The 14,028-nt window shown below is 51.2% G+C and overlaps 1 protein-coding gene across 3 annotated transcripts in view; it reads left to right on the forward strand.

Moving 5' to 3' along the window:
- Nucleotides 1-2,023, forward strand: part of LOC115128090 (CASP8 and FADD-like apoptosis regulator) — a 70,732-nt gene extending 68,709 nt beyond the window's left edge. For all 3 annotated transcript variants that reach the window (XM_065019790.1, XM_065019796.1, XM_065019801.1), the window contains 3 exons: nucleotides 235-424; nucleotides 548-868; nucleotides 1,119-2,023. In XM_065019790.1, coding sequence (XP_064875862.1) covers nucleotides 235-424; nucleotides 548-868; nucleotides 1,119-1,248 — 641 coding nt within the window. In that variant the 3' untranslated portion in view covers nucleotides 1,249-2,023. The remainder of the gene's footprint in view (nucleotides 1-234; nucleotides 425-547; nucleotides 869-1,118) is intronic.
- The last annotated feature ends 12,005 nt before the right edge of the window (nucleotides 2,024-14,028 follow it).

A 14,028-nucleotide genomic window follows, 5' to 3' on the forward strand; every position in this document is an offset into this window, starting at 1 on the left:
ACAGTGATGATGTAACAGTGATGATGTGTGTCAGTAACAGTGATGATGTAACAGTGATGATGTGTGTCAGTAACAGTGATGATGTAACAGTGATGATGTGTGTCAGTAACAGTGATGATGTAACAGTGATGATGTAACAGTGATGATGTAACAGTGATGATGTAACAGTGATGATGTAACAGTGATGATGTAACAGTGATGATGTAACAGTGATGATGTTCTTCTTCCCACCAGACATGTTGGAGGAGATGTTCAGCGGGCTCCAATTCAAGGTGACCCTGGTTAAGTGGCCGAGAGTGGGGGATACCCTGTCTCTTCTCAGGCAGGCTGCCCAACCGAGGCAGACCCAGGAAGTTGATGCTTTCGCCTGCTGCATCATCAGCCGTGGTACTGCTACCGACCTGCTGGCTACAGACTCTCACAGGTTGAGCATGGAACTCGCCACACCTGGGTTGTGGGTTTGATTCCCACTGGGCCCACCCATACTAAAATATGTATGCACATTTTTGCATATCTTATTATAATTATTGTACATTTTTTTTGACAGGCTCGGGGTGCGTCTTGACACGGTCCGACACCTCTTCACCCCTGACTACTGCCCCAGGCTGGCTGGCAAGCCCAAGCTGTTCTTCATCCAGACCTATAGTGTGTCAGGCCCCCAGGACTGCTCCTCCAGGCCCACGGGTCACCCTGCTCACAGGGAGGGGGATCTGGAGACAGACGGGTATGGGGAACCTCTCAGTGTGGAGACAGTCCCCACCGACGCAGATGTCTTCTGGAGCCACTGTTGGACAGATGAGGGTCAGCTGGAGGAGAAGGACCATCGGTCTGTGTACCTGCAGGCCCTGAGAGAGGCAGTTCAGAGGAGGTACTGACTGCAACATGTCAATCAAACAGAGATGTTTCAGTCATAGATATTGAACATGAGCCATCCTGTTGTTCCTGCCCAGAGTGAAATGCTGATTGTTTTGCTCACTGGGATCTCTCTGGTTTCAGTCTTCAGTTTTTAGACAAAAAAAGCATCAAAGATTACATTTCATGTTTGCTTTTATTGCACTGAATAAAGTAATGTTTATAGTGTAATCATGAATGACACGGTTCCTTTGCTTTTCTTGCAGGAGAACACATCTAGTGGATGTCCATACAGAGATGAACAGGGTGATCTTCGACCACAACAGAAGGAATCCAGGAGCCAGATACAACATTAATCTGAGACACACACTCAGGAAGAATCTCTACATGTTATAGATAGACATAATATAGTTTGCTCTACTGTATAACCACTGAGCAGTACTAGATTATATTATACAGTATACAACAGCACCCTCTACTGGCAGCTTTTGATAACCACAACAGCACCCTCTACTGGCAGCTTTGATAACCACAACAGCACCCTCTACTGGCAGCTTTGATAACCACAATAGCACCCTCTACTGGCAGCTTTGATAACCACAACAGCACCCTCTACTGGCAGCTTTGATAACCACAACAGCACCCTCTACTGGCAGCTTTGATAACCACAACAGCACCCTCTACTGGCAGCTTTGATAAGCACAACAGCACCCTCTACCGGCAGCTTTGATAACCACAACAGCACCCTCTACTGGCAGCTTTGATAACCACAACAGCACCCTCTACTGGCAGCTTTGATAAGCACAACAGCACCCTCTACCGGCAGCTTTGATAACCACAACAGCACCCTCTACTGGCAGCTTTGATAACCACAATAGCACCCTCTACCGGCAGCTTTGATAACCACAACAGCACCCTCTACTGGCAGCTTTGATAAGCACAACAGCACCCTCTACTGGCGACAACTGTCTTGCATCACATTGAGCAGCTAGCGAGGAAGTAGTGCAATCAAAACACATTCAGTATTTTATTACTATGTATTTATTCAAGACATGTTTTTCTTTTTACTGAAGGATGGATGAAGGATTTGAGAATATAATGTGAATTCAGATCTGTGCATTTTTAAAATGTAGCCAAGCCTGATAAGTAGTAATAAAACATAGACCTAAAATACTTTATTTATTCACCTAGATGGGATAGGAAAGCAAATGTTCTATGCATTTTAAAAATATATGACTGGTATATCGAGGAAGTTTATTTGAAATCACCCATCACAACGTTATAATGCGATCGTAAGGAAAATGGAGTCCCTTAAGAACAAGATGTCAATATTATCATAAGGATACTTGGAATACGGAGGAGGAGGAATTGAGGGAAAAAGAGAGGGAGGAAGAGGGTGAGCTTGAATTGTTAAAAAAATTGAGGGAAAATGGGAGATGGTTTGTTAACTCAGAATGGGAGAAAGTGTAAGCAGAGTGAGCTGAAGACAAGAGAAGAAATGGAATTTGAATGAGGTCAAAGTATTGCAGGGGTTAGGTGTGGTGAAGTTCTCGGAGACCGAGGCTTGTACCGAGGCTTGTACCGAGGCTTGTACCAAGGCTCCGGATAAAGATGAGCGTGACAGGAGGAGTGAAGTTTTGGAAAAAGTGGACCATTACCTTTTGGCTGATCCAGTTGTGGTTTCAGGGTGGGTGAAAACAGAGTTGGATGCTGTGGAATCGTTGAAGTAATGTTAGGATATACAAGTTATCCTGTACAAGCTCTTGTGCTGAATACATTACATTGTTTGAGGTGTCAAGCTTATAGGCAGTAGTGCAGAAGTTGTCATATTCTAAGGCAGTGAAGAAAGTAGAGGAAGATGTGTCAAGGGGCAGGGATCCTGAGAGGAGGGGTGTAGTAGATCTGTACCAGAACAGAGGGAGGGATCCTGAGAGGAGGGGTGTAGTAGATCTGTACCAGAACAGAGGGAGGGATCCTGAGAGGACTGCTGTGACTAGTAGATCTGTACCAGAACAGAGGGAGGGATCCTGAGAGGAGGGGTGTAGTAGATCTGTACCAGAACAGAGGGAGGGATCCTGAGAGGAGGGGTGTAGTAGATCTGTACCAGAACAGAGGAGGGATCCTGAGAGGACTGCTGTGACTAGTAGATCTGTACCAGAACAGAGGAGGGATCCTGAGAGGACTGCTGTGACTAGTAGATCTGTACCAGAACAGAGGGAGGGATCCTGAGAGGACTGCTGTGACTAGTAGATCTGTACCAGAACAGAGGGAGGGATCCTGAGAGGACTGCTGTGACTAGTAGATCTGTACCAGAACAGAGGGAGGGATCCTGAGAGGACTGCTGTGACTAGTAGATCTGTACCAGAACAGAGGGAGGGATCCTGAGAGGACTGGTGTGACTAGTACATCTGTACCAGAACAGAGGGAGGGATCCTGAGAGGACTGCTGTGACTAGTAGATCTGTACCAGAACAGGGGAGGGATCCTGAGAGGACTGCTGTGACTAGTAGATCTGTACCAGAACAGAGGGAGGGATCCTGAGAGGAGGGGTGTAGTAGATCTGTACCAGAACAGAGGGAGGGATCCTGAGAGGAGGGGTGTAGTAGATCTGTACCAGAACAGAGGAGGGATCCTGAGAGGAGGGTGTAGTAGATCTGTACCAGAACAGAGGGAGGGATCCTGAGAGGAGGGGTGTAGTAGATCTGTACCAGAACAGAGGGAGGGATCCTGAGAGGAGGGTGTAGTAGATCTGTACCAGAACAGAGGGAGGGATCCTGAGAGGAGGGGTGTAGTAGATCTGTACCAGAACAGAGGGAGGGATCCTGAGAGGACTGCTGTGACTAGTAGATCTGTACCAGAACAGAGGAGGGATCCTGAGAGGACTGCTGTGACTAGTAGATCTGTACCAGAACAGAGGGAGGGATCTTGAGAGGACTGCTGTGACTAGTAGATCTGTACCAGAACAGAGGGAGGGATCCTGAGAGGACTGCTGTGACTAGTAGATCTGTACCAGAACAGAGGGAGGGATCCTGAGAGGACTGCTGTGACTAGTAGATCTGTACCAGAACAGAGGGAGGGATCCTGAGAGGACTGCTGTGACTAGTAGATCTGTACCAGAACAGAGGGAGGGATCCTGAGAGGAGGGTGTAGTAGATCTGTACCAGAACAGAGGGAGGGATCCTGAGAGGACTGCTGTGACTAGTAGATCTGTACCAGAACAGAGGGAGGGATCCTGAGAGGACTGCTGTGACTAGTAGATCTGTACCAGAACAGAGGGAGGGATCCTGAGAGGAGGGGTGTAGTAGATCTGTACCAGAACAGAGGGAGGGATCCTGAGAGGAGGGGTGTAGTAGATCTGTACCAGAACAGAGGAGGGATCCTGAGAGGACTGCTGTGACTAGTAGATCTGTACCAGAACAGAGGGAGGGATCCTGAGAGGACTGCTGTGACTAGTAGATCTGTACCAGAACAGAGGGAGGGATCCTGAGAGGACTGCTGTGACTAGTAGATCTGTACCAGAACAGAGGAGGGATCCTGAGAGGACTGCTGTGACTAGTAGATCTGTACCAGAACAGAGGGAGGGATCCTGAGAGGACTGCTGTGACTAGTAGATCTGTACCAGAACAGAGGGAGGGATCCTGAGAGGACTGGTGTGACTAGTAGATCTGTACCAGAACAGAGGAGGGATCCTGAGAGGACTGCTGTGACTAGTAGATCTGTACCAGAACAGGGGGAGGGATCCTGAGAGGACTGCTGTGACTAGTAGATCTGTACCAGAACAGAGGGAGGGATCCTGAGAGGAGGGGTGTAGTAGATCTGTACCAGAACAGAGGGAGGGATCCTGAGAGGAGGGGTGTAGTAGATCTGTACCAGAACAGAGGGAGGGATCCTGAGAGGAGGGGTGTAGTAGATCTGTACCAGAACAGAGGGAGGGATCCTGAGAGGAGGGGTGTAGTAGATCTGTACCAGAACAGAGGGAGGGATCCTGAGAGGAGGGTGTAGTAGATCTGTACCAGAACAGAGGAGGGATCCTGAGAGGAGGGGTGTAGTAGATCTGTACCAGAACAGAGGGAGGGATCCTGAGAGGACTGCTGTGACTAGTAGATCTGTACCAGAACAGAGGAGGGATCCTGAGAGGACTGCTGTGACTAGTAGATCTGTACCAGAACAGAGGGAGGGATCTTGAGAGGACTGCTGTGACTAGTAGATCTGTACCAGAACAGAGGGAGGGATCCTGAGAGGACTGCTGTGACTAGTAGATCTGTACCAGAACAGAGGGAGGGATCCTGAGAGGACTGCTGTGACTAGTAGATCTGTACCAGAACAGAGGAGGGATCCTGAGAGGACTGCTGTGACTAGTAGATCTGTACCAGAACAGAGGGAGGGATCCTGAGAGGAGGGGTGTAGTAGATCTGTACCAGAACAGAGGGAGGGATCCTGAGAGGACTGCTGTGACTAGTAGATCTGTACCAGAACAGAGGGAGGGATCCTGAGAGGACTGCTGTGACTAGTAGATCTGTACCAGAACAGAGGGAGGGATCCTGAGAGGAGGGGTGTAGTAGATCTGTACCCGAACAGAGGGAGGGATCCTGAGAGGACTGCTGTGACTAGTAGATCTGTACCAGAACAGAGGGAGGGATCCTGAGAGGAGGGGTGTAGTAGATCTGTACCAGAACAGAGGGAGGGATCCTGAGAGGAGGGGTGTAGTAGATCTGTACCAGAACAGAGGGAGGGATCCTGAGAGGACTGGTGTAGTAGATCTGTACCAGAACAGAGGGAGGGATCCTGAGAGGACTGCTGTGACTAGTAGATCTGTACCAGAACAGAGGGAGGGATCCTGAGAGGACTGGTGTGACTAGTAGATCTGTACCAGAACAGAGGGAGGGATCCTGAGAGGAGGGGTGTGACTAGTAGATCTGTACCAGAACAGAGGGAGGGATCCTGAGAGGAGGGGTGTAGTAGATCTGTACCAGAACAGAGGGAGGGATCCTGAGAGGAGGGGTGTAGTAGATCTGTACCAGAACAGAGGGAGGGATCCTGAGAGGAGGGGTGTAGTAGATCTGTACCAGAACAGAGGGAGGGATCCTGAGAGGACTGGTGTAGTAGATCTGTACCAGAACAGAGGGAGGGATCCTGAGAGGACTGCTGTGACTAGTAGATCTGTACCAGAACAGGGGGAGGGATCCTGAGAGGAGGGGTGTAGTAGATCTGTACCAGAACAGAGGGAGGGATCCTGAGAGGAGGGGTGTAGTAGATCTGTACCAGAACAGAGGGAGGGATCCTGAGAGGACTGCTGTGACTAGTAGATCTGTACCAGAACAGAGGGAGGGATCCTGAGAGGACTGCTGTGACTAGTAGATCTGTACCAGAACAGAGGGAGGGATCCTGAGAGGAGGGGTGTAGTAGATCTGTACCCGAACAGAGGGAGGGATCCTGAGAGGACTGCTGTGACTAGTAGATCTGTACCAGAACAGAGGGAGGGATCCTGAGAGGAGGGGTGTAGTAGATCTGTACCAGAACAGAGGGAGGGATCCTGAGAGGAGGGGTGTAGTAGATCTGTACCAGAACAGAGGGAGGGATCCTGAGAGGACTGGTGTAGTAGATCTGTACCAGAACAGAGGGAGGGATCCTGAGAGGACTGCTGTGACTAGTAGATCTGTACCAGAACAGAGGGAGGGATCCTGAGAGGACTGCTGTGACTAGTAGATCTGTACCAGAACAGAGGGAGGGATCCTGAGAGGACTGGTGTGACTAGTAGATCTGTACCAGAACAGAGGGAGGGATCCTGAGAGGAGGGGTGTGACTAGTAGATCTGTACCAGAACAGAGGGAGGGATCCTGAGAGGAGGGGTGTAGTAGATCTGTACCAGAACAGAGGGAGGGATCCTGAGAGGAGGGGTGTAGTAGATCTGTACCAGAACAGAGGGAGGGATCCTGAGAGGAGGGGTGTAGTAGATCTGTACCAGAACAGAGGGAGGGATCCTGAGAGGACTGGTGTAGTAGATCTGTACCAGAACAGAGGGAGGGATCCTGAGAGGACTGCTGTGACTAGTAGATCTTTACCAGAACAGAGGGAGGGATCCTGAGAGGAGGGGTGTAGTAGATCTGTACCAGAACAGAGGGGGGGATCCTAAGAGGAGGGGTGTAGTAGATTTGTACCAGAACAGAGGGAGGGATCCTGAGAGGACTGGTGAATTAGATCTGTACCAGAACAGAGGTAGGGATCCTGAGAGGAGGGGTGGAGTAGATCTGTACCAGAACAGAGGGAGGGATTCTGAGAGGAGGGGTGTAGTAGATCTGTACCAGAACAGAGGGAGGGATCCTGAGAGGAGGGGTGTAGTAGATCTGTACCAGAACAGAGGGAGGGATCCTGAGAGGACTGGTGTAGTAGATCTGTACCAGAATAGAGGGAGGGATCCTGAGAGGGGTGTAGTAGATCTGTACCAGAACAGAGGGAGGGATCCTGAGAGGAGGGGTGTAGTAGATCTGTACCAGAACAGAGGGAGGGATCCTGAGAGGAGGGGTGTAGTAGATCTGTACCAGAACAGAGGAGGGATCCTGAGAGGGTGTAGTAGATCTGTACCAGAACAGAGGGAGGGATCCTGAGAGGAGGGGTGTAGTAGATCTGTACCAGAACAGAGGGAGGGATCCTGAGAGGACTGGTGTAGTAAATCTGTACCAGAACAGAGGGAGGGATCCTGAGAGGACTGGTGTAGTAGATCTATACCAGAACAGGGGGAGGGATCCTGAGAGGAGGGTTGTGACTAGTAGATCTGTACCAGAACAGAGGGAGGGATCCTGAGAGGAGGGGTGTAGTAGATCTGTACCAGAACAGAGGGAGGGATCCTGAGAGGACTGGTGTAGTAGATCTGTACCAGAACAGGGGGAGGGATCCTGAGAGGAGGGTTGTGACTAGTAGATCTGTACCAGAACAGAGGGAGGGATCCTGAGAGGAGGGTTGTGACTAGTAGATCTGTACCAGAACAGAGGGAGGGATCCTGAGAGGAGGGGTGTAGTAGATCTGTACCAGAACAGAGGGAGGGATCCTGAGAGGAGGGGTGTAGTAGATCTGTACCAGAACAGAGGGAGGGATCCTGAGAGGAGGGGTGTAGTAGATCTGTACCAGAACAGAGGGAGGGATCCTGAGAGGAGGGTGTAGTAGATCTGTGCCAGAACAGAGGGAGGGATCCTGAGGGGTGTAGTAGATCTGTACCAGAACAGAGGGAGGGATCCTGAGAGGAGGGGTGTAGTAGATCTGTACCAGAACAGAGGGAGGGATCCTGAGAGGACTGCTGTGACTAGTAGATCTGTACCAGAACAGAGGGAGGGATCCTGAGAGGAGGGGTGTAGTAGATCTGTACCAGAACAGAGGGAGGGATCCTGAGAGGACTGCTGTGACTAGTAGATCTGTACCAGAACAGGGGGAGGGATCCTGAGAGGACTGCTGTGACTAGTAGATCTGTACCAGAACAGAGGGAGGGATCCTGAGAGGAGGGGTGTAGTAGATCTGTACCAGAACAGAGGAGGGATCCTGAGAGGAGGGGTGTAGTAGATCTGTACCAGAACAGAGGGAGGGATCCTGAGAGGAGGGGTGTAGTAGATCTGTACCAGAACAGAGGGAGGGATCCTGAGAGGAGGGGTGTAGTAGATCTGTACCAGAACAGAGGGAGGGATCCTGAGAGGAGGGGTGTAGTAGATCTGTACCAGAACAGAGGGAGGGATCCTGAGAGGAGGGGTGTAGTAGATCTGTACCAGAACAGAGGGAGGGATCCTGAGAGGACTGCTGTGACTAGTAGATCTGTACCAGAACAGAGGGAGGGATCCTGAGAGGACTGCTGTGACTAGTAGATCTGTACCAGAACAGAGGGAGGGATCTTGAGAGGACTGCTGTGACTAGTAGATCTGTACCAGAACAGAGGGAGGGATCCTGAGAGGACTGCTGTGACTAGTAGATCTGTACCAGAACAGAGGAGGGATCCTGAGAGGACTGCTGTGACTAGTAGATCTGTACCAGAACAGAGGGAGGGATCCTGAGAGGACTGCTGTGACTAGTAGATCTGTACCAGAACAGAGGGAGGGATCCTGAGAGGAGGGGTGTAGTAGATCTGTACCAGAACAGAGGGAGGGATCCTGAGAGGACTGCTGTGACTAGTAGATCTGTACCAGAACAGAGGAGGGATCCTGAGAGGACTGCTGTGACTAGTAGATCTGTACCAGAACAGAGGGAGGGATCCTGAGAGGAGGGGTGTAGTAGATCTGTACCAGAACAGAGGGAGGGATCCTGAGAGGAGGGGTGTAGTAGATCTGTACCAGAACAGAGGGAGGGATCCTGAGAGGACTGCTGTGACTAGTAGATCTGTACCAGAACAGAGGGAGGGATCCTGAGAGGACTGCTGTGACTAGTAGATCTGTACCAGAACAGAGGGAGGGATCCTGAGAGGACTGCTGTGACTAGTAGATCTGTACCAGAACAGAGGAGGGATCCTGAGAGGACTGCTGTGACTAGTAGATCTGTACCAGAACAGAGGGAGGGATCCTGAGAGGACTGCTGTGACTAGTAGATCTGTACCAGAACAGAGGGAGGGATCCTGAGAGGACTGGTGTGACTAGTAGATCTGTACCAGAACAGAGGGAGGGATCCTGAGAGGACTGCTGTGACTAGTAGATCTGTACCAGAACAGGGGGAGGGATCCTGAGAGGACTGCTGTGACTAGTAGATCTGTACCAGAACAGAGGGAGGGATCCTGAGAGGAGGGGTGTAGTAGATCTGTACCAGAACAGAGGGAGGGATCCTGAGAGGAGGGGTGTAGTAGATCTGTACCAGAACAGAGGGAGGGATCCTGAGAGGACTGCTGTGACTAGTAGATCTGTACCAGAACAGAGGGAGGGATCCTGAGAGGACTGCTGTGACTAGTAGATCTGTACCAGAACAGAGGGAGGGATCCTGAGAGGAGGGGTGTAGTAGATCTGTACCCGAACAGAGGGAGGGATCCTGAGAGGACTGCTGTGACTAGTAGATCTGTACCAGAACAGAGGAGGGATCCTGAGAGGAGGGGTGTAGTAGATCTGTACCAGAACAGAGGGAGGGATCCTGAGAGGAGGGGTGTAGTAGATCTGTACCAGAACAGAGGGAGGGATCCTGAGAGGACTGGTGTAGTAGATCTGTACCAGAACAGAGGAGGGATCCTGAGAGGACTGCTGTGACTAGTAGATCTGTACCAGAACAGAGGGAGGGATCCTGAGAGGACTGGTGTGACTAGTAGATCTGTACCAGAACAGAGGGAGGGATCCTGAGAGGAGGGGTGTGACTAGTAGATCTGTACCAGAACAGAGGGAGGGATCCTGAGAGGAGGGGTGTAGTAGATCTGTACCAGAACAGAGGGAGGGATCCTGAGAGGAGGGGTGTAGTAGATCTGTACCAGAACAGAGGGAGGGATCCTGAGAGGAGGGGTGTAGTAGATCTGTACCAGAACAGAGGGAGGGATCCTGAGAGGACTGGTGTAGTAGATCTGTACCAGAACAGAGGGAGGGATCCTGAGAGGACTGCTGTGACTAGTAGATCTGTACCAGAACAGGGGGAGGGATCCTGAGAGGAGGGGTGTAGTAGATCTGTACCAGAACAGAGGGAGGGATCCTGAGAGGAGGGGTGTAGTAGATCTGTACCAGAACAGAGGGAGGGATCCTGAGAGGACTGCTGTGACTAGTAGATCTGTACCAGAACAGAGGAGGGATCCTGAGAGGACTGCTGTGACTAGTAGATCTGTACCAGAACAGAGGAGGGATCCTGAGAGGAGGGGTGTAGTAGATCTGTACCCGAACAGAGGGAGGGATCCTGAGAGGACTGCTGTGACTAGTAGATCTGTACCAGAACAGAGGGAGGGATCCTGAGAGGAGGGGTGTAGTAGATCTGTACCAGAACAGAGGGAGGGATCCTGAGAGGAGGGTGTAGTAGATCTGTACCAGAACAGAGGGAGGGATCCTGAGAGGACTGGTGTAGTAGATCTGTACCAGAACAGAGGGAGGGATCCTGAGAGGACTGCTGTGACTAGTAGATTTGTACCAGAACAGAGGGAGGGATCCTGAGAGGACTGCTGTGACTAGTAGATCTGTACCAGAACAGAGGGAGGGATCCTGAGAGGACTGGTGTGACTAGTAGATCTGTACCAGAACAGAGGGAGGGATCCTGAGAGGAGGGGTGTGACTAGTAGATCTGTACCAGAACAGAGGAGGGATCCTGAGAGGAGGGGTGTAGTAGATCTGTACCAGAACAGAGGAGGGATCCTGAGAGGAGGGGTGTAGTAGATCTGTACCAGAACAGAGGGAGGGATCCTGAGAGGAGGGGTGTAGTAGATCTGTACCAGAACAGAGGGAGGGATCCTGAGAGGACTGGTGTAGTAGATCTGTACCAGAACAGAGGGAGGGATCCTGAGAGGACTGCTGTGACTAGTAGATCTTTACCAGAACAGAGGGAGGGATCCTGAGAGGAGGGGTGTAGTAGATCTGTACCAGAACAGAGGGGGGGATCCTAAGAGGAGGGGTGTAGTAGATTTGTACCAGAACAGAGGGAGGGATCCTGAGAGGACTGGTGAATTAGATCTGTACCAGAACAGAGGTAGGGATCCTGAGAGGAGGGGTGGAGTAGATCTGTACCAGAACAGAGGGAGGGATTCTGAGAGGAGGGGTGTAGTAGATCTGTACCAGAACAGAGGAGGGATCCTGAGAGGAGGGGTGTAGTAGATCTGTACCAGAACAGAGGAGGGATCCTGAGAGGACTGGTGTAGTAGATCTGTACCAGAATAGAGGGAGGGATCCTGAGAGGGGTGTAGTAGATCTGTACCAGAACAGAGGGAGGGATCCTGAGAGGAGGGGTGTAGTAGATCTGTACCAGAACAGAGGGAGGGATCCTGAGAGGAGGGGTGTAGTAGATCTGTACCAGAACAGAGGGAGGGATCCTGAGAGGGGTGTAGTAGATCTGTACCAGAACAGAGGGAGGGATCCTGAGAGGAGGGGTGTAGTAGATCTGTACCAGAACAGAGGGAGGGATCCTGAGAGGACTGGTGTAGTAAATCTGTACCAGAACAGAGGGAGGGATCCTGAGAGGACTGGTGTAGTAGATCTATACCAGAACAGGGGGAGGGATCCTGAGAGGAGGGTTGTGACTAGTAGATCTGTACCAGAACAGAGGGAGGGATCCTGAGAGGAGGGGTGTAGTAGATCTGTACCAGAACAGAGGGAGGGATCCTGAGAGGACTGGTGTAGTAGATCTGTACCAGAACAGGGGGAGGGATCCTGAGAGGAGGGTTGTGACTAGTAGATCTGTACCAGAACAGAGGGAGGGATCCTGAGAGGAGGGTTGTGACTAGTAGATCTGTACCAGAACAGAGGAGGGATCCTGAGAGGAGGGGTGTAGTAGATCTGTACCAGAACAGAGGGAGGGATCCTGAGAGGAGGGGTGTAGTAGATCTGTACCAGAACAGAGGGAGGGATCCTGAGAGGAGGGGTGTAGTAGATCTGTACCAGAACAGAGGGAGGGATCCTGAGAGGAGGGGTGTAGTAGATCTGTGCCAGAACAGAGGGAGGGATCCTGAGAGGGGTGTAGTAGATCTGTACCAGAACAGAGGGAGGGATCCTGAGAGGAGGGGTGTAGTAGATCTGTACCAGAACAGAGGGAGGGATCCTGAGAGGACTGCTGTGACTAGTAGATCTGTACCAGAACAGAGGGAGGGATCCTGAGAGGAGGGGTGTAGTAGATCTGTACCAGAACAGATGGAGGGATCCTGAGAGGAGGGGTGTGACTAGTAGATCTGTACCAGAACAGAGGGAGGGATCCTGAGAGGAGGGGTGTAGTAGATCTGTACCAGAACAGAGGGAGGGATCCTGAGAGGACTGGTGTAGTAGATCTGTACCAGAACAGAGGGAGGGATCCTGAGAGGACTGCTGTGACTAGTATATCTGTACCAGAACAGAGGGAGGGATCCTGAGAGGACTGGTGTAGTAGATCTGTACCAGAACAGAGGGAGGGATCCTGAGAGGACTGCTGTGACTAGTAGATCTGTACCAGAACAGGGGGAGGGATCCTGAGAGGAGGGGTGTAGTAGATCTGTACCAGAACAGAGGGAGGGATCCTGAGAGGAGGGGTGTAGTAGATCTGTACCAGAACAGAGGGAGGGATCCTGAGAGGACTGCTGTGACTAGTAGATCTGTACCAGAACAGAGGGAGGGATCCTGAGAGGACTGCTGTGACTAGTAGATCTGTACCAGAACAGAGGGAGGGATCCTGAGAGGAGGGTGTAGTAGATCTGTACGCGAACAGAGGGAGGGATCCTGAGAGGACTGCTGTGACTAGTAGATCTGTACCAGAACAGAGGGAGGGATCCTGAGAGGAGGGGTGTAGTAGATCTGTACCAGAACAGAGGGAGGGATCCTGAGAGGAGGGTGTAGTAGATCTGTACCAGAACAGAGGGAGGGATCCTGAGAGGACTGGTGTAGTAGATCTGTACCAGAACAGAGGGAGGGATCCTGAGAGGACTGCTGTGACTAGTAGATCTGTACCAGAACAGAGGGAGGGATCCTGAGAGGACTGCTGTGACTAGTAGATCTGTACCAGAACAGAGGGAGGGATCCTGAGAGGACTGGTGTGACTAGTAGATCTGTACCAGAACAGAGGGAGGGATCCTGAGAGGAGGGGTGTGACTAGTAGATCTGTACCAGAACAGAGGGAGGGATCCTGAGAGGAGGGGTGTAGTAGATCTGTACCAGAACAGAGGGAGGGATCCTGAGAGGAGGGGTGTAGTAGATCTGTACCAGAACAGAGGGAGGGATCCTGAGAGGAGGGGTGTAGTAGATCTGTACCAGAACAGAGGGAGGGATCCTGAGAGGACTGGTGTAGTAGATCTGTACCAGAACAGAGGGAGGGATCCTGAGAGGACTGCTGTGACTAGTAGATCTTTACCAGAACAGAGGGAGGGATCCTGAGAGGAGGGTGTAGTAGATCTGTACCAGAACAGAGGGGGATCCTAAGAGGAGGGGTGTAGTAGATTTGTACCAGAACAGAGGGAGGGATCCTGAGAGGACTGGTGAATTAGATCTGTACCAGAACAGAGGTAGGGATCCTGAGAGGAGGGTGGAGTAGATCTGTACCAGAACAGAGGGAGGGATTCTGAGAGGAGGGGTGTAGT

The sequence above is a fragment of the Oncorhynchus nerka genome, linkage group LG1 (genome assembly GCF_034236695.1).
Source record: "Oncorhynchus nerka isolate Pitt River linkage group LG1, Oner_Uvic_2.0, whole genome shotgun sequence".
Classification (NCBI taxonomy): Eukaryota; Metazoa; Chordata; class Actinopteri; order Salmoniformes; family Salmonidae; genus Oncorhynchus; species Oncorhynchus nerka.